Source organism: Cydia strobilella, chromosome Z, assembly GCF_947568885.1.
Source record: "Cydia strobilella chromosome Z, ilCydStro3.1, whole genome shotgun sequence".
Lineage (NCBI taxonomy): Eukaryota > Metazoa > Arthropoda > Insecta > Lepidoptera > Tortricidae > Cydia > Cydia strobilella.
Genome location: NC_086068.1, coordinates 41,918,140 through 41,939,945, shown reverse-complemented (window position 1 = coordinate 41,939,945; position 21,806 = coordinate 41,918,140). Strand labels below are relative to the sequence as shown.

The 21,806-nt window shown below is 39.4% G+C and overlaps 1 protein-coding gene across 1 annotated transcript; it reads left to right on the top strand.

Annotated features, from left to right (window-relative positions):
• Positions 1-1,014: 1,014 nt before the first annotated feature.
• LOC134755132 (uncharacterized) lies at positions 1,015-6,560 on the top strand. The gene has a single exon (XM_063691611.1). The coding sequence runs from the start codon at positions 1,136-1,138 to the stop codon at positions 3,239-3,241; it is 2,106 nt and encodes a 701-aa protein (XP_063547681.1). The 5' UTR covers positions 1,015-1,135; the 3' UTR covers positions 3,242-6,560.
• The last annotated feature ends 15,246 nt before the right edge of the window (positions 6,561-21,806 follow it).

The following is a 21,806-nucleotide window of genomic DNA, read 5'->3' as shown; positions in this document are numbered from 1 at the left end:
AACACCCGTCTACACTGGTGAATGTTATGGTTTACTTAAAGCTATAGAATATATACTTATGTTGAAGATACCTAAAACCATAATTTTTTTAGACTCGTAGTGCTTTAGAAGCCATAACGAGGTTCCCATTTAAGTCTCATAAACAGTCTCCAGTTATCTTTAATATTAGGAATCTTTTGTATAAATGTTCACAGAAGAGTTGTGCTGTCGTGCTGGCTTGGGTACCAAGCCACGTGGGCATTCCTGGGAATGAAAGAGCTGACCAATTGGCGAATGAGGCTATTCACGTGGGAGATATTGTGCCATACCAGAATTATTGTCTTGACTTAATAAATTTGTCAAAAATTTTTTTGTATGAGGATTGGAATGGGATTTGGAATAAGGAAACCTCAAAAGGTGGACATTATAGGCATATTCAGCCGTCAATTCCAAGGAAACCATGGTTTAGCAAAATATCTTTTTCGAAAACTGTAACTTCTATTTTGTGTCGAATGCGCCTGGGGCATGTTTGTTCCCCGGAGCATTTACACGTAATAAATAAAAAGCCGGATCCTCATTGTTCTTGTGGAGACTATGGGGATCTGAACCATATTTTCTTTGCATGCCCTCTTTATGATCGGTCTGATTTCCTTTCCAGCCTTGAATCATTACGCATCCCATTTCCTATATCCATAATTTGCTTGTTATTTAGTAACTCCTATGATATTTATAAAATTATATCAGTATTTTTAGAAAAGAATGATAAAAATATAGTATACAATATAATTATATATATTACAGTAAATCCAATCCTTTCCAAATTTTCGTCTTATCCGTATTTCCTAATTCCTAGTTTCCCTAACTTTTAATTCCTCCACAACCTGACATTGGCTAACCTAACAAAAGTCATAACAAGAAGAAAAAAAAAATTGACTAAATGACGTTTCTGTCCCATAATTGTTAAAAAAAAAGACGTTTCTGTAGTTGATTCTACAATCTACTCTACACTTCTACAGTGATGTCAGTGATGAGTGATGTACGATACGAATGATACGATACCCATTCGTTGTTTACTGATAAAATCCTTTGTGGCATTACATATTTGCAAATTAATTTTAAAAAGTACTACAAGCCGTGTAATTTATAATAATTAGTCATGTCCTTTTTCAAGAATGTAGCGTCCAGTTTCACCATCCGTAGTCGTGATTCGATTTTGAAAGAATCTCTAATAAATAACTTATCTGAATGCGTAAAAGACATACAATACAATAATCAGTTTGAAGAAAACTTCCACAGCGTTCTTGGGTCGACGGATTCTACCAACACACTGTGTACGGCTCTTGAAGCAGTATTTCTACATGGTTTGAAGGACACATTTCTACGAAAGGCGAAAAATGTACTGTCAGGTGACCCAGACCTCAGACCGCAGCCGAACTTTTGGCCACTAGTACTCGTGCTTTCTCATCGCCAGAATATCGACGAGATCTCGTCACTGCTGCAGATCAACACTGAGATTGGACAATGCAGGGCTTGGCTGCGAATTGCCCTCAATGAATGTCTTCTATCCTCTTACATGGCAACTCTTCTGAAAAACATATCTGCTGTTAGACCTTTCTATAATAAGTCTGCCTTTGTGTGTGACTCCGAAATTTTAGAAGTTGCCCAAAAACTCATAGAAGGATTAGAGACATGCATTCAGTTTAATTTGCCTACTAATTCAAGTTTACTTAATCACTGGCCTGAGCCAGTGCTGATGCTGGCAGGTCTGTGGGTGCCGACAATGCGAGCGGCACCCATCAGTGCAGGCCTCGACGTGGCCAGCACCATGTGTGATGAAGAGGTGAAGCCTAAAGATGTGGCTACTCCAACCCACATATCTGGAGTTGGAATAACTGGTTTGGGCAGACTTGCTCTAAACGAAGACGAAGCATTAGATTTTATCCTCTCTGTATCTAATAACATTACCATCATGGGAACACAACCTCAAATTGAACCAGAAAGAAAGGATGACTTAAATGATAAAAATCCTGTGACTATTGATGACAATGAAAGTAATGCTTTATCATTAAATCAGCCATCTACAAGTCAGAACCAAGATGTTCTTAACAATAGTCTCCAAGAAAATACAGATGCTGATCCACTGGATGCGGCTAATGATGTTGTAATTACTGGAAACTCTTTGTGTGGTAAAGGATGGTATACTGATAGAAATGATGAAATGAATTGTTCTATTAATTCCAACTCCTCACATGGCAGCAGTCTCATAAAAACACCAGAATTAAAAAGTTTGTCATCTCTGCTGGATACCACAAATAATGTGACAGAAAAATGTGTCAATACTCCTAATTTGCGAGATATCATGATAGATATCCATAAGGAGTTAAAGTTAAATACAGATGAACCAGAAGTTGTCGAGTTGAAGTCAGAAGCTGCTACACCTGAGGACCCTATGCTCCAAGGGTTGGGCTTTGAAATTGTGTCCAATTCAGTAACAGGCTCATTTACCGTCACGGAACTTCAGAAGATGATTCAGCAGCTGGGGAGCCTCTCCCGGGAACACGGTCTGGATCATCAAAATTATCAGTGCAAGGGTTGTCAAGACTTGTTGGGCAGCACCATATCCAAAGCTAAAGTGTGTGCGTATACTGGGGAATATTATTGTTCCAATTGCATGGATGCCAACTTGTTTATAATTCCGGCTCGGGTGATACACAACTGGGACTTCAAGAGATACCCAGTCTCCAAGAAATCAGCTCTGTTCTTATTAGAGTTCCAGCATCATCCCTGGATCCATATGAAAAAGCTTAATCCAAAAATATATTCTGGGGTGTCTGATATGGCACAGTTACAACAATTAAGAATACAACTTAACTTCCTAAGAGCATACATATTCTCATGTAGAGAACCTGTTATTGAAGAATTGCAGAAGCGAGTTTGGCCAAGGGAATATCTATATGATCATGTGCACTTATACACTATATCAGACCTAGTCCAGATACCAAGTGGATCCTTGTTATTGCAATTAGAGAAAGTTGTCAACTTTGCAAAGACTCATGTGCTAGATTGTTGGTTTTGTAGCCAGAAAGGGTTTATATGTGAAGTTTGCCTAGATCCTAAAGTATTGTATCCATTTGAAACAAGCACCACATATCGTTGTGATGAGTGCTCAAGTGTCTTTCATATCAAATGTTTCAATGCAAATATGCCATGTCCAAAATGTAAACGAAAACAAAATCGCACAAATGAATCTAACGTAGTTTAAATGAATGATAACCTTGTTTACATATTTTATCCATATAAAGTGATTACTTCATATTGCTTAATTTGTCCGCCTCATTTATAAAAATAGGAGATGGCAATGTTACCTAGTTTACAATAAATAACCCATATAATAAAATCATAAATTACCTTTAATCTATTTATATGTTAAAAATCTGAATATACACAACACATTTATACTTGCGACCCACCCCGGCTTCGCAGGGGTTAATAAATTATACACTTAATCCTTCCTCAAGAATTACTCTATGGATAGGTGAAAACCGCATAAAAATTTGTTTAGTCGTTTTTGAGTTTATCGCGAACGCGCGGGGGACTTTGTTCTATAAGGTGTTAGTGATATTAACATAATTTAACAAAACGCATTAAGGTCCCACTTAAATTTTATAATAATAAGTAAATTTTATAAAAGTATTAAATCAATAGAAATGCCCTTGCATAATTAGTAAACTAAACTTGAATTAATTGATATCATTTATAGAAAACCAATGAAAGTCCTTAGATACATTTAACTTAGATTTTATATGAATTTAGGTAGTCCACTAAAGAGCAATGTAAATGGGCCATTTAGTAAAGTAAATTGCATAAAAAGTGACATTTTCTCATAAATATTGAGTGGAATAAACCGAATAAATCATACATAATTGTATTGGGTCACAATATAGCATAGGTAAGAGCTATTTGACTGTTTAAGTAAATACATTATTTGAATTAGTCTTAAGTATCCAAAGTATCCAAATCAGGATTTAAAATATAATGAAATTCCCTTAGCCGATGACTATGTGTCCATCTTATCTATGGCCGTACTTTAAGTGTCGTGTACAGTTAGCTGCCGAGATAGCTCTCTGCAGCTGACTACATTTAGTTCATTATGGATAGGTACCTAATTATTAGGGAGTTAGTTTACTTGCATACAGTACCTACATTGTCTGAATGTCTAACTTTATATAATATAACAAGTACTAAAAAGATTATAGATAAATTTCCAACATCTGGATAGTTTTTTCCACTATATTCTGATCATTCAAACTCAAAATGTTCTTTATTTAAAAAGGCCTAGCAACAAGCACTTTTAAATTGTCAAGTTTTAAATATTACCTTAATCTAAATATCAGAGCTATTTATTGATGCAGTTACTACTATTCTTGTTTGTTGAAACAAACATCATAGATGCACTCGAGTTTGTGCTGAAACCGAAATGGAGATGGGCCGGCCACACAGGAAGATTGACAGATGACAGATGGACCAACAAAGTCACAAAGTGGCCAGGACCCCATGGCAAAAGGAAGGTGGGAAAACCTATAACAAGGTGGTCCAAGGACATCATAGCCTCAGCTGGAGAAAATTGGCTAATCAAGGCAAAAGACCGAGAAAGGTGGAAAGAAATGGAGGCCTATACCCGACAGGGGTCCTTAATATAATAAAATAAAAAAAGAATATTTAAGGTAAATAAAAGGCTTAAATAAATATTATTATTCTTAAAAACATTGAATTGTTATAGATATGTCAAACTTAATAAGAATTTCACAAAAGGATCGTCAAACACCAAAATTGTATAAAAAAATACTAGTCTAGAAACTTTCTAGAATAAAAATCTAAATGTCAAAAAATACAGATTAAGGTCAATGCGGTCATTTCTGTCAACGGGGCATTTCCGTCAAACGGCGTTTGCGGCTATACAAACAACAGTACACACTTACTGACTCGATCGGTAAAACAGCGAGAAAATTTAATACCCGCAGTCCAAAACAGTTGGCGCTGTCTAGCCAGTGAATGGAAAAAAAACCGCTTTCAAAGTTTAGTTGCGCTCCGAGCTCGAACGCGAGTGTAGTATGCTGCTGTGTTTCATGACGGTGCGATGAGATAATGTAAGTTACGGCTTAGTAAGTAGGTTTATTATATAGTTCGATATGCATGCTTGCTGGTAGTTTTATCAATTTTCAATTATAAGCTGTTTGTGAGAAACTATGGGTGGTTAAATATTCGTATTAACAAAATGATCGAGCAGACAAATCCGTCAATTGCGAAACGGCCAAAATCGTCATGTGCCGGAATTTCCCCATTTCATATATTGCCAACCTTTTTGATTTGATTTAAACATAAATAATAACTATGAAACTAAATACCGAGTTTAAGTCTCAATTTAATGTTAATATCGTCGGCTAAAGTCGCAAACCTCGTAACTGAACCTGAACAAATTTTGCAGGAGGCACAAAAAACTTCATTGTCGATTTTTTTTATGCAGACGCTTAGTGTTTTTTTACAAAATGTTAACTCAAATGAAGCAGTCAGATTTATTTATGTATTTATTTAAACTTTATAGCACAAAATATAATTTTTTTTTGCTAATGATTGTTCACATTTATTTAATAAAAAATGTAATCTGAACCCAGAAAATATGGAGTTACGAGTTTTTCTTAAGGAAATCGTAAAACTATTATTTGTATATAATGGGAGTCAGGAGTTTTGCCCAAAAAATTGATGAAAATCTTTTAATCCGAACAAGTTAGGTATTGTAGATTTGTAAAATAATAAAAATAATTCAAATTTGTGGGTTTGCTTAACACAGCTATTTTCATGCATGTCTACATACACATCTGGTATGACTGTATACATCTTAGCATGTGTTGATTATTCCATATACGATTATCATTATTTTGTGGACTTTTTATAATATACCGGATTATATCGTAAATATGAGTAACGGTTCAACAATCATGTCAGTTTCGAAGGAGAAAGTTATTAAGATATAGTGTTATTGTATGTATTAAATATGATTTGTAAGTAATCGAATTTAAACTATTGTGAGACATACTAACATTAAATAATTAGGAGACCTAGGCTCTCCGAAACATGTCGCGCGAGTGACTAAAACAAGTGAATCTAAACCGTGAAATTATTTAATGATTTGTAAGTAATTAAAAATATTGTCGCGCCCATAATTACTTGGACACTGTACTTCAGACCTTACTCAACAGTGGCACCAACTGGTGAGCACAAAAACAGTAGTTATTAAAAACATGTAGTTGACGGATTTTCCCTAGGGTTTGCGAATCTGTTTTAAAAGGTTTACTACTCCTGATCGTAAAAATAGGCCGGAATTGCCCCAAAAAAATATACTTTGCAATACAATCGAAAAAAAAGCTTATATTGAGTTCGCTAAGGTTTAGTTTCGATTAAGAGTATAGCGGTATTTGTTCACTTGAAGGATATGTTTGTAATACGTCACGATACAAGAAAAATCGTTGGTTGACGGAATAGTCCCAAACCGTAGGGAAAATCCGTCAACTGACACGTTTTAAGTAAAAAAACATTTTTAAATAACCAACGTTACTAGCATTTTAATATGAGTACCTTCATATAGTTAAAGAAATGCTTAATCTATTACAGTGATCAGGTTTATTAAAAAGTAAATATCATCATAGTTATGACCGGCCAAAGACGGAAATGCCCTCATTGACCTTACCATTATATAGGAATTCATTGAATTATCAATTTCATCATTATTAACATAATAATAAATAATTAATTATTTTCAATCACAATCCCACGGTGTTTCATCATTCATGTAGTCTTGTGTGCTATAATAGGCTTTAGAGATAAGTTTACGTTTTACATATTTTTTTAATTTATTAACAGATAATTCAGTGATGATGTTTGGAAGTTTATTATAAAATCTTACACAATTACCCTTGAATGATTTTTTTATTTTATGGAGCCGAGTGAAGGGTACTGCAAGCTTATGCTTATTTCTAGTATATATATATATATATATATATATATATATATATATATATATATATATATATAGCTATCTTATGTATGTCACAGTTTTTCTTAAAACTGGCAATGTTTTTATGTACATACAGAATATTCTCATAAATATATTGACAGTGCACTGTCATTATGTCAATTTCCTTAAATTTATCTCTAAGTGAGTCTCTGTGGGACTTCCGGTTCGAGCGCCATCTTGATAGTTAACATCGTGATTAATTACTTTGTTTTTTGCTCATTAATATTGTTTAAAGTGTAATATCGATAGCTTATTATACAGTAAACTAATGTGGTAGTGTGCAGTGAATGGAGAATTAATTTTGAAGCGCGTTTAACCACCATCTTGGAGTCAACGGCCGGTAGTCCACGTGCTTCTTGTAAAGTCTAGCTATCGATTTACAAGAGCTAACAAATCACCGTACACTGTCTTGTACAACCGTACAATTTTTGTCGTTTTTAAACCTCTTAATACCTTGATACTGGCGAAATAGTCCCACTGGGCTGAAGCCATAATTTTAAAAGAAGAAGAAGAAGAAGAAGAGTCTGTGGTTCATTTTATATATTGCTCGAATAGCCCTCTCCTGCAGAACAAAATGGTACATTTCGATGCTAGTGCGGAAAGTATGTCATTACACCACGAGTACCGAGATATCTTGCCACGAGCCGTAGGCGTGGCAAGACTCGGGACGAGTGAAGAATGACATATCCGCACGTGTATCGAACGACGTTTTTTAATACAGTTGCAAAAAAATAAGAAAAGCAACAAGTATTAAGAAATGGAATTCGAAATTTTTTATATTATTAATTCTGTGACATCATTGACATTGACATTATGAAGAGGTGTTTTTCTAGCTTTTATTCGACTAGAATAGATTTTGTTATTATTATTGAACCCACTTCAATGAAAGTTTTTTTTTTCAAATGCATGCATGTAAATATTAAAACATTGTACTATTATTACCTAAATATCATTATTTACGATTATTTGTGTATCGTATATTTATAAAAACTATATCGAAACTTAAAACATTCTTGCAGTAAGAAAATACGCCTCTTCTTTGACAGGCGTTCCGTTCCATTCAGACAACTTATTAAGAACGGTTTTTCAACATTAAAAAATAAACGTGTTATAATACTTATAATGATGAAGAGGTAAGTAATAAAATATGAAATACGAGTATGCGTATTTTTCGTATTCTTACATTAACAGTAGGTTTTTATGTAGATTACGACGTTTAAAGGAAACTAATATAAACACTCATCAATAAGTAGTCATGAATTGGAACAAGTATAAATTTAAAAATATTGGAAAAGTAAAAAGCACTAGTTCGCGAAAACCAACTTTCCGCACGCTAAACAGCCACGAAAAGTAGCACTTTTTGAGCAACTGTATTAAAAATGGTATTTATCTCTGAAGCACCACCCCACAGTAAAATACCATATGACATAACGCTATTGAAATAGGTAAGCTGCATTGGGATTACGGGATAACTTCGAAAACGGGGTAATCTTTGCAAATGACAAATATCTACTGTAGCAACACTACCACTAGCAACAGCAAGCAAGATGGCTCGGCCAGGGACCGGCCCGCTATCCCTTATCGGGGTTTTATAAGGGTATTGCATAAGTCTTAACTCACCATACCCTTTGCCAGACGAAACCCTTTGTTTTGGTTTTAAAAACCCTTATATAAAGCTACCACATTTGAGTAATCGGTAGCCCAAATACCCTTACAAAACCCTTATCATCCGCTCACCAACACCTTGCATATTGCTTATAAGGGTTAGCCTTATAAAGGGCTTCCCTTTTAGCATATAAGCGTGCTAATTTAAGTCGTCTACCTTGTTCATAAAGCACACATTACTTCGAATCCGAGCGATCGTCGGCGGCGATGGCGGCGTTCTTTGACTAAGGCACGTATTTTCTTTCCTTTTCATACACTACCGTAGATATATACTAATCCTGTCTCTTTCACGCAAAGGGAAACTGTTGTAAAAATTAGTAATTTGTGAAAGTAGAGTTAAAAGAATGTTAATGACATGAGTGTTTTTATTGGAAGTAAGGTAACTAGGCAAATTTAAATATATCAAATAAATAGAAAATAGAAACCTTAAAAGATTTGTCTGCACAAAAGAGGTTACAAACTACAACAGCCGCCCTTAATCGAAGTTGTGCCAGACAAACACAAAACATCTCTTTTAACTCTACTTTCACAAATTACTAATTTTTACAACATAAAACATGTCCTTACTTGAGCTGCCAGAAGTATTGAGAGCTGTAAATGTAGTATTATTAACAGTTACCGAATTTACTTTCTCCTTCTTGCTTCTCATTGGACAGTCTGGTCGCTTATGACCAGGCATCTTGCACTCGTAACAAACTATATCCTTCTTCTTTGACTTCAGCTTCCTCTTCGCATGAAAAATGGATTCTGGTGATGTAGCCGCATCCTTGGACATTCCGCCCTTAATCGAAGTTGTGCCAGACAAACACAAAACACAAAAAAAAAAACTTAAGTTTCTAATCCTAAGTTAAGTATACACCGTTTATGTACTATAGGTCCTAGTGGCTTCGTAAGTACATCGGCAGGCATATCACTACTTTTAATATATTCTATTTTTACAACATTATTAGATACCTTTTCCCTATTAAAGTAAAACCTGGTATCTATATGCTTCGTCCTGTTGTGGTGTACAGGATTTCGAACGAGGTTGATGGCACTCTGACTGTCAGAAGCTAAGTTAACTATATGCAATTTACCTGTTATCTCATAGATAAACCGACGTAAGTAGCATGCTTCCTTCGTAGCAGACGCTAGTGCCATAAATTCCGATTCGGCTGAAGATAAAGCCACTGTAGGCTGCTTCTTGGACTCCCAGGATACTGGACCTCCACTTAAATTGAAGGTGTATCCGGTGTACGACCTTCTGTCAATCGGACAATTTGCCCAATCCGCGTCACTAAAGCCTTTTAAAGGTTCTCCGGTCTTCCTGTAAACCAAGGAATAGTTTAAAGTACCCTTCAGGTACTGCAGAACCCTTTTCGCAGCATTCCAGTGTTCCTTAGTAAAACACGTATTAAACTGACTTAAATAGCTCGTAGCGTAAGCGATATCGGGTCGTGAGTTTACCGTCAGATACATAAGGCATCCTATTAAGTTCTGATACGGATAAGACTCACCTTCTTGACCATTAGGTCTTCTTTCCATATTCTTTTTTAACTAGAGGAGTATCCACGGTCTTACAATCCTTCATGTTAAACTTTTCCAATATAGAGAGAATATAATTACGCTGGTTTATTTTAATACACTCGGAATTGCATTCAATTTGTAATCCTAAATAACATTTTAATATTCCGAGATCTTTCAGTGAAAAATATTTCGACAAATCGCTTTTGACAATGTCAAACGTCGAATAAGATTTAAAGAAGACTATTATGTCATCGACAAATATGCCCAATATTACGAGTTCCTTACCAAAAAGTTTCGTATATACGCAAGGCTCGGAAGGAGTTCCTGTAAAATCTATTTTTAAAAGCGTTTCGTTTAATTTTTGTTCCATGCTCGCGGTGCCTGTTTAAGGCCGTAAAGGGATTTCTTCAGCAAACAAACCTTGTTTTCTTTTCCTTTTTCGATGAAACCAAGAGGTTGCTTCATGAAAACTTCTTCTTCTAAATCTCCGTTTAGGAACGCGGTATCAACGTCCAAGTGTTTCATTCTTAACCCCATCTCTGCAGCTAAAGCAAATAAAGTGCGGAGGGAAGAATGGCGAATCACTGGTGCAAACGTCTCATCGTAGTCTACTCCTTCGACTTGATGAAAACCTTTTACGACGAGTCTCGCTTTATACTTCGTTACATTACCGTACGCATCCTTTTTAATCTTGTAAACCCATTTACATGGTATGACCTTTTTATTAGGCTTATCGACTAGATCCCATGTGTGGAGTTTTTTCAGTGAACTATACTCATCAGCCGTAGCATGCTCCCACTTATCTGCATCATCGGCATGAGTAGCTTCATAATATGTCATAGGTTCGCTAGAATCAACCGTTGACACATTGTAAGTTAGGAAATCTGGTGGTTTCCGATCTCTTGAGGGGTATCTCGGCTCAGGATGAGATTCCTCTTCCACAATTGCTGGCTCTTCATCCGCACTAGGTAGCCTTGCCTCGCGGTGCCTGTTTAAGGCCGTAAAGGGATTTCTTTAGCAAACAAACCTTGTTTTCTTTTCCTTTTTCGATGAAACCAAGAGGTTGCTTCATGAAAACTTCTTCTAAATCTCCGTTTAGGAACGCGGTATCAACGTCCAAGTGTTTCATTCTTAACCCCATCTCTGCAGCTAAAGCAAATAAAGTGCGGAGGGAAGAATGGCGAATCACTGGTGCAAACGTCTCATCGTAGTCTACTCCTTCGACTTGATGAAAACCTTTTACGACGAGTCTCGCTTTATACTTCGTTACATTACCGTACGCATCCTTTTTAATCTTGTAAACCCATTTACATGGTATGACCTTTTTATTAGGCTTATCGACTAGATCCCATGTGTGGAGTTTTTTCAGTGAACTATACTCATCAGCCATAGCATGCTCCCACTTATCTGCATCGTCGGCATGAGTAGCTTCATAATATGTCATAGGTTCGCTAGAATCAACCGTTGACACATTGTAAGTTAGGAAATCTGGTGGTTTCCGATCTCTTGAGGGGTATCTCGGCTCAGGATGAGATTCCTCTTCCACAATTGCTGGCTCTTCATCCGCACTAGGTAGCCTTGGTTCACTGAAGGGCTCCCGCTCCTCCATAGATACTAAATCTTCGACACTATCTAGATTTATCGGTGAAGGCGGTGGCGCAGGGTCGTTGTTGCTGTCGTCACAGTCATAAAATTGACAATCTTGACACGTTTCAGACTCGTCCTCTCTTTTATCTTCAAACAATAAAATAGAATCTGACTGTACCTCAGGCTCTGGTGATCTCTGCTTCAGCTCTGTAAAACAATTCTCAAAAAAGGTTGCATCTCTGGACATAAACATTTTTCGAGTGTTAGCAGGATCCCTAAATAAATAAGTACCTGGATTTTCTGAATAACCGACGAAAATCGCTTCCTGTGCCTTGTCATCTAACTTCCTTCTGTGACACGAGGGTATATGGACCAGTGCTCTAGATCCAAACACTTTCAGGTGACTAAGATCACCTCTACGACCATACCACCTGTCATAAGGAATTTGTCCACCTAAGGCTCGATGAGGAGACCTATTCTTTAGGTACATGGCAACTTGGAATGCGTCTTCCCAGAATGCTTTCGACAGTGAGCTTTCAGCTAGCAACGTCCGCGCCTTCTCTGTAACCGAACGATGTGTGCGTTCCGCGACTCCAACTTGTTGAGGGCTGTAAGGCGTCGTCGTTTGATGCTCGATACCTTTAGAAGCAAGATAATCAACAAACTCCTTATTAACGAACTCCTTACCTCCGTCTGTCCTAATCGCTTTTATTTTCTTGTCTAATTGATTTTCAACAAAAGTTTGAAATAGACAGAATTTATTTTTTACCTCTGTTTTGGAAGAAATGAAATAAGCAAACACCTTTCGTGTATAATCGTCTACTATTGTTAACATATACCTATTTCCTTGAAAAGAGGTTGTAGACACCGGTCCCAGGAGATCCATATGGATCAGCTCTAATGGGGATGTAGCCCTATTAAACGCTACCTTTTTGAAAGGTTTCCTCGCTTGTTTACCTTCCACACAAGCGATGCAACTATTTTTATCTACTACTGAATACTTTACGCCTACCTCGTGATTCTTCAGTTGGTTCATGCCTATGCGACACAGATGTCCAAGCCGTAAATGCCAAAGTTTATAACTATCCTGACAGTCAGAGTGCACATCCTGTGTCATATAATTATCTGCCACATTCTGGGGAACATTGACAGTACCGTCTAAAACGTACAGTCTACCACAGGGCGAGGCATGAGCAACAGATTCACCTGTAAAACGAAAATTATCAGATTTATAAAAGTTACATCCATTTATATCAAAAACACATATAAAACCCTTCTCAACAGTTTTGTACACAGACAACAAATTAGCTTTTAAATCTGGTACAAAATCAACATCACTAATCTTGTTGACCACGTTTTCGGGTGTGTGTATTGAATCGGATAAGACTCACCTTCTTGACCATTAGGTCTTCTTTCCATATTCTTTTTAACTAGAGGAGTATCCACGGTCTTACAATCCTTCATGTTAAACTTTTCCAATATAGAGAGAATATAATTACGCTGGTTTATTTTAATACACTCGGAATTGCATTCAATTTGTAATCCTAAATAACATTTTAATATTCCGAGATCTTTCAGTGAAAAATATTTCGACAAATCGCTTTTGACAATGTCAAACGTCGAATAAGATTTAAAGAAGACTATTATGTCATCGACAAATATGCCCAATATTACGAGTTCCTTACCAAAAAGTTTCGTATATACGCAAGGCTCGGAAGGAGTTCCTGTAAAACCTATTTTTAAAAGCGTTTCGTTTAACTTTTTGTTCCATGCTCGCGGTGCCTGTTTAAGGCCGTAAAGGGATTTCTTTAGCAAACAAACCTTGTTTTCTTTTCCTTTTTCGATGAAACCAAGAGGTTGCTTCATGAAAACTTCTTCTAAATCTCCGTTTAGGAACGCGGTATCAACGTCCAAGTGTTTCATTCTTAACCCCATCTCTGCAGCTAAAGCAAATAAAGTGCGGAGGGAAGAATGGCGAATCACTGGTGCAAACGTCTCATCGTAGTCTACTCCTTCGACTTGATGAAAACCTTTTACGACGAGTCTCGCTTTATACTTCGTTACATTACCGTACGCATCCTTTTTAATCTTGTAAACCCATTTACATGGTATGACCTTTTTATTAGGCTTATCGACTAGATCCCATGTGTGGAGTTTTTTCAGTGAACTATACTCATCAGCCATAGCATGCTCCCACTTATCTGCATCGTCGGCATGAGTAGCTTCATAATATGTCATAGGTTCGCTAGAATCAACCGTTGACACATTGTAAGTTAGGAAATCTGGTGGTTTCCGATCTCTTGAGGGGTATCTCGGCTCAGGATGAGATTCCTCTTCCACAATTGCTGGCTCTTCATCCGCACTAGGTAGCCTTGGTTCACTGAAGGGCTCCCGCTCCTCCATAGATACTAAATCTTCGACACTATCTAGATTTATCGGTGAAGGCGGTGGCGCAGGGTCGTTGTTGCTGTCGTCACAGTCATAAAATTGACAATCTTGACACGTTTCAGACTCGTCCTCTCTTTTATCTTCAAACAATAAAATAGAATCTGACTGTACCTCAGGCTCTGGTGATCTCTGCTTCAGTTCTGTAAAACAATTCTCAAAAAAGGTTGCATCTCTGGACATAAACATTTTTCGAGTGTTAGCAGGATCCCTAAATAAATAAGTACCTGGATTTTCTGAATAACCGACGAAAATCGCTTCCTGTGCCTTGACATCTAACTTCCTTCTGTGACACGAGGGTATATGGACCAGTGCTCTAGATCCAAACACTTTCAGGTGACTAAGATCACCTCTACGACCATACCACCTGTCATAAGGAATTTGTCCACCTAAGGCTCGATGAGGAGACCTATTCTTTAGGTACATGGCAACTTGGAATGCGTCTTCCCAGAATGCTTTCGACAGTGAGCTTTCAGCTAGCAACGTCCGCGCCTTCTCTGTAACCGAACGATGTGTGCGTTCCGCGACTCCAACTTGTTGAGGGCTGTAAGGCGTCGTCGTTTGATGCTCGATACCTTTAGAAGCAAGATAATCAACAAACTCCTTATTAACGAACTCCTTACCTCCGTCTGTCCTAATCGCTTTTATTTTCTTGTCTAATTGATTTTCAACAAAAGTTTGAAATAGACAGAATTTATTTTTTACCTCTGTTTTGGAAGAAATGAAATAAGCAAACACCTTTCGCGTATAATCGTCTACTATTGTTAACATATACCTATTTCCTTGAAAAGAGGTTGTAGACACCGGTCCCAGGAGATCCATATGGATCAGCTCTAATGGGGATGTAGCCCTATTAAACGCTACCTTTTTGAAAGGTTTCCTCGCTTGTTTACCTTCCACACAAGCGATGCAACTATTTTTATCTACTACTGAATACTTTACGCCTACCTCGTGATTCTTCAGTTGGTTCATGCCTATGCGACACAGATGTCCAAGCCGTAAATGCCAAAGTTTATAACTATCCTGACAGTCAGAGTGCACATCCTGTGTCATATATTTATCTGCCACATTCTGGGGAACATTGACAGTACCGTCTAAAACGTACAGTCCACCACAGGGCGAGGCATGAGCAACAGATTCACCTGTAAAACGAAAATTATCAGATTTATAAAAGTTACATCCATTTATATCAAAAACACATATAAAACCCTTCTCAACAGTTTTGTACACAGACAACAAATTAGCTTTTAAATCTGGTACAAAATCAACATCACTAATCTTGTTGACCACGTTTTCGGGTGTGTGTATTGAAATATTTCCAATTCCGCAGCACTTAATCTGTTCTCCGTTTGCGATAGTAACGGTACCTTGATTCTGTATCGTAAGATTCTGAAACCAATCTCGTCTAGAAGTCGTGTTTAGTACAGCCCGAATCTACATAAAACATGTCCTTACTTGAGCTGCCAGAAGTATTGAGAGCTGTAAATGTAGTATTATTAACAGTTACCGAATTTACTTTCTCCTTCTTGCTTCTCATTGGACAGTCTGGTCGCTTATGACCAGGCATCTTGCACTCGTAACAAACTATATCCTTCTTCTTTGACTTCAGCTTCCTCTTCGCATGAAAAATGGATTCTGGTGATGTAGCCGCATCCTTGGACATTTCATTCAGCAGTTTTGTCTTAACTAAGTCTGTAGTCACATCGACATTACAGTTTTCTAAAGCCATAGTAAGAGGTTCGTATTTTGGAGTGAGACCTCCCAAAAGTATTGCAGCAATAGACTTATCCTCTAAGACTACATCTATATCCGCTAGATCCTGTGCGGTTGACATAACTGCGTTTACGTAAAGTTCCATATTCGAAAAATCCGACAGACTCAACCTGTACAATTTTCGCTCTAAAGCAAGTCTTCGTCCCATTCCCTTATCCTCAAAAGCTTTCTGCAAAGATTTCCATGCTTCGGCTGCGGTTTTCGCACTTCTAACGTGAATGATTGCCGCACCATCTACTGTCAAACATATCTTTGCCAGGGCTTTCGAATCTTTTCGTACCTTTGTAGAGGCAGGGGTCGTGTCACCTTCAGGGTAGCCACCGATTGTCTCCCACAGATCCTCGTGCAATAGGTAACTGCGCATCTTAAATTTCCATGTAGGGTATCCATCTTTGCTCCTCAGGCAAAACGATGGAATAGATGAGCTTGAATGGGAATTACAAACACTCGAAGCATCTCCCGATTCGTGTGTCATTTTTTGCGATTCTTATATTTTCATCACACAACCACTATAACTCAATATTTTACGGAAATATACTTTACACTAAACTTTTCATAATAAATTATAGCATTCGTGCTGATAACGTGTTGTAAAAATTAGTAATTTGTGAAAGTAGAGTTAAAAGAGATGTTAATGACATGAGTGTTTTTATTGGAAGTAAGGTAACTAGGCAAATTTAAATATATCAAATAAATAGAAAATAGAAACCTTAAAAGATTTGTCTGCACAAAAGAGGTTACAAACTACAACAGAAACCTTTATAAAAAGCGCTTAAAGATAAGGGTAACCTTATTTTTGGTTAGCTTTTCGGTAAGGGTTAGTCAAAGGTCAAAGGTAAGGGTATGAATGGGCTTGCAGTTCAAAAGAGAAAGTCTTTCAATGTGTTAGCCGTGTTTAAGTGTCGCCCATTGAAAGGGTTTTATCGCGGAAAGGGTTGTCCGGTCCCTGGGCTCGGCAAGCGTTGCGGTAGCGGAAGCGCGAGTGTTGATAAAGTATAATAAAGTGCTTCTGCACTGTACGGCTACCATCAGTTCGGCACTGACATAAACGCTACGCTAGCGTGAACGTAACTTACTTTCTATGCATCTCGCTCGTACTGACATATTAGTGCGAGCGAGATGTATAGAAAGTAAACTACGTAGACGTTAGTACGTTGGTTTTGACACTGTCAGTGGCTCATGGTTCATGGTACGGGTACTGGTTTTATACATATTCGCCTGGACTTCCGGTTCGAGCGCCATCTTGATAGTTAGCATCGTGATTAATTACTTTGTTTTTTGCTTATTAATAATGTTTAAAGTGTAATATCGATAGCTTATTATACAGTAAACTAATGTGGTAGTGTGCAGTGAATGGAGAATTAATTTTGAAGCGCGTTTAACCACCATCTTGGAGTCAACGGCCGGTAGTCCACGTGCTTCTTGTAAAGTCTAGCTATCGATTTACAAGAGCTAACAAATCACCGTACACTGTCTTGTACAACCTCTCAATACCTTGATACTGGCGAAATAGTCCCACTGGGCTGAAGCCATAATTTTAAAAGAAGAAGAAGAAGATACATATTCGCCGTTTAACATTACCACACTCTCGACGTAAACGGCAGTGAACGGAAATCGGTCACAAAACAGAGGTCCTACCGCGAACCAAATTCGACGTGTTGCCTCTCTGTCGCACTTGTAAATTCGTACGTAAGTGTGTCAGGGAGGCAACACGTCGAACGTGGTTCGCGGAAGGCCCTCAGCAATGTTTGGCAATGTTAAAAGTTTACGGTACCTGATCTGTTTTAGATATTGAAATTGAATGATATTTTTGTTTGCGAGTTGATAGTAACAACAAGCCCCAACTGGGCATCGGTGGAGCTTTCTTAGCTATAAGTTTTACCAATTGTCCGCTATCAGCGCGGGCGGCGGGCGGTGGTACGTAATGCTCTCTAGGGACTGCAATGCAAAGATCATTTAGAAAAATGCATGGGCATAGCAGCTAACTGCTAAGCAAAGCATATCGTTCAGATTAAAAATAAAAGATTTGCTGTCTATTAAGAGGCCTTATTCCCTGGAGCGTTCATCGATTTCACGAAATAACACTCAATAGATGGCGTTGACGCGCGGTACGCGAGCGCCGGCAACTAACGCGTTTTGAACGTAGAGAAGAATAATCTTGATCGTTGTCGATTTCAATAGCAAGTAACATTAATTTTATTGTTATAGCCACTCTTTTATTTTGTTTTATATGCATGGTAGTAGTAATTTCAGTTTATTATGTTAAGAAAATATACATACTTGTACCCAGAGATGACCAGGGTGCCTAGCCAAGATGCTAACCGTTTAGGTACTTATAGTTTACATTAAAACCAAATCTGCAGCTGGCCTCTGAAACGGGTAATAGAAACGTGTTCCGTATGTCTTTCGGTTTCCAAATGACCAGGGTGCCTAGCCAAGATGCCAACCGTTTACGCTCCATAGCAAACGAAACGTAATTGTCTCTGTCGCACTAATATGGAAGAGTGATAGAGAGAGATTACGCTATGCTATTGTTCGCTTCGGAACGAACGACTGGAATTTTGGCTAGGCACTCGGGTTTAGTACCTACAGTTTACGTTAAAACCAAATCTATAGCTGGCCACTGTATGGCGTTTCTACTACCCATTTTAGAGGCCAGCTACAGATTTGGTTTTAATGTAAACTATAGGTACCTAAACGGTTGGCATTTTGGCTAGGCACCCTGAACAGACCCGATCACCTAGGCGAAAAAATTTAATATTTGTGCTATAAAATGTACCTATGATTACATTGATCACCTAAGGATCAAGATTTTCTAATCGCAGTATACACCACTTCTCGGAACTAGCTCGCTGGTTACGAACGCAACAAACGCCTGACGAAGCGCGCCCGGCGGAGACTGAGCTGAGCGCTTAGCGTCCGTGCAGCGTGATTTATACGTCTTAAAAATATTTAAATTTACGGCAAAATAGGTCCTATAGTTATGATTTTTTTTATGGGTTCACATAAAGTTATTTTGCTATAATATTATTTTGAGGGCAAAATATAAGTACAATTTGCGATAAAATAGTATTTTATACAATCCTGATATAATAGAGAGCTTTTCAGTCGAGTACCGTGTTTAAGCAACGAAGCTTGCTGAGTTGCTTAACTAAGGTACGAGATTGAAAAGCTTGATTATATCACTATTGTATACAATACTTTTTCTACGAGACAAAAAAATAATACTTTCAACTAGTAGAATCATACCACCAAACCAAACCGAAACCAAAAGTGTACAGCTAAGATACGCGTGCTGCCGCAGCCCGCGATACCTTCATACTCGTACGCGCGCCGGCCGCCGGGTCCGACGCCCCCGGCGGGTTGGTCAACGACACCTCCTCGTAACTCATGAGGCCCTGGTACCTGCTCCGCGCTAAATTCAATTTTAAGACAGTTTTTTTTCTCGATTTTGGCCACCGTAGCCTATGGAGACTAACAAGCAACGCTAAGCGGTTTTCGTAGGGTATGGATGTTGCTAAGTTGCTATATGAAGGGTGTCATATGCGCGTTTCTGACTTATGAAGCAATTATTTCTACTACAACATAAAATAAAATGTTTTAGTTGGCCATCCAATCACAAAACAGATGCGACGTAGCAGCGTGTTTAAGTAGGCTAATTTGCATTGAATCGAGTCTCCTTAAGAGCGCTATTACATTTCGGCGTTGAGCGAGTTTAGGTTTAGGTATTTTACGCGCTGCGGCGGGCTGTGCGAGCTCAGTATTCCGATCCCTTCTACCACGTGTTCCCGTTCGCTCGCACTACAATGATAGATTAAACAATCTTGATCATTCGTGAAGCATACTGAAAACAATTATAACGACACTAACTGTACTTAAATTTTAAAATCCTAACTATTGTTATTTGGTACGAAAATACTAAATCCAGTGCAAATGTACTTACTTTTGTATTATAAAAGAATTATTTTATACTAGAAAGAAATTATACTCGCTTGTTTACATGTTTCGTCATTACATTTGGTACAGGTATAGGGTAACCGGACGGACAGCTTGGGTAGCGAAACTATTTTAGCTATATGTAGCAGTGTTGGCCGTAATTGTTAATTTTAATTAACCATTTTTTTTTTTTTTTTTTTTTTTTTTTTTTTTTTTTTTTTTTTTTTTTTTTTTTTTTTTTTTTTTTTTTTTTTTTTTTTTTTTTTTTTACCCAGGGGAAATCCGTTAGGGATCCCACCCGGCCCGGGAGAGGCCGAGTGGGTATGTCCGACTCGCACGGACTAAAACCCCTGGGGTGTTCCGACGCTCGCTTTTGGGCGGGGTTACGGGAACAACTTTGCAGACCTCCGAGACCCCGCCGGCGTTGCCCTTGCGGGCCCATCAATTTGGGGCTGCTCCAGCAGCCTACTCCGCTGAAGGCACCTCGGAACACTTGAGGGCCTTCCAGCTCGGAAACCTCTTCAGGCGAGTGATGGGGCTCCCGACCCATCACTCGCAGGTTCTGTCACTCGCAGATTCTGTCACGCAGTTTCTGTTAGGGTGGCAGCATTCGGGCTGCGAAGGCTCTTCGCCGCCTGCCTGGCCTCCTTCGGCGCTGAGGGAGCGAGTTGGCGTCGTCCTCGCGCATTCGTTCAGCGGCCTCCTTTTGCGTCAGGACGGTGACGCTAAAGGTGGCCACTGCCGCCCATGCCTCTTCACTGCCGATCATACGGCGTATCAGCGCCGGCAGTGAGAGGTCTCTTCCTACAGCCATGGACAGGACAGCGCGAGGCTCCGCCCACGCAGGGCACTCCTCGCGCGTGTGTTGGGCCGTGTCCACGGCTCCTCCGTCACAATGGTGGCACGCTGTCGTCGGCTCTCTTCCAACCCTCTCACACAGGTACCAGCCGAAGCAGCCGTGCCCCGTCAGGAGCTGTGTGAGATGGAAGGAGGGTGTGCCGTGCTTTCGTTCCACCCATTCTTTTAGAACGGGCCGAACAGCGGCCACCAGGTCCCGGCTAGCTCCCGGGATCTCCAGACGTTCCGACCATTTTTCGAAGAGCACATCTCGTGCTTCTTCCCGCCAGTGTTGAACTTCTTGGGGGGCGGGCCAGTTTTCATTCCTCCTAGCTGCCAGCACCCGCCAATAGACCGTGGCCTGAACGCCGGCTTCAAGGTCCCAGGGCGGGCTCCCAGCCAGCAGGCAGGCTGCTACATGCGAGTTATCGCGGTATGCTCTAGCCACCCTGAGAGCTATGGCCCGCTGCGGCCGGCGCAATAGGGCCGCACTTCGAGTTCTCAGGGTGTCCGCCCATATTGGCGCCCCGTATAGCGCCATTGAGCGCACCACGCTCATATAAAGCCGCCTGCAGGCTCCTCCTGGACCGCCCAGATTTGGCAGAATTCGCCCAAGCGCTCCGGCTGCAGCTAGCAGTTTTGGAGAAAGGCTCTTGAAGTGCTCCTCGAACTTCCATCTGCCGTCGAGAACGAGTCCCAGGTACTTCATCGTTGACCCGACGGCGATGGAAGTTCCTGCCACAGTGATATGTGCCCCTTCTGGTGGTTTATTTCGAGGCCCATGGAACACGATGACCTCGGATTTGTGTAGAGCCACTTCTAGGCCCAGCGCACGGATCCTATGTACCACATATGCCACTCCTGCTGTGGCTATGTAGGCGGCCTCTCTGTGGGTCCTGCCACGGGCCGACACGAGGGTGTCGTCAGCATAGCACGTAACGCTGATTCCCCGCAATGTGGGCCCGCGTAGTACCCAGTCATAACCGATGTTCCACAGGAGCGGCCC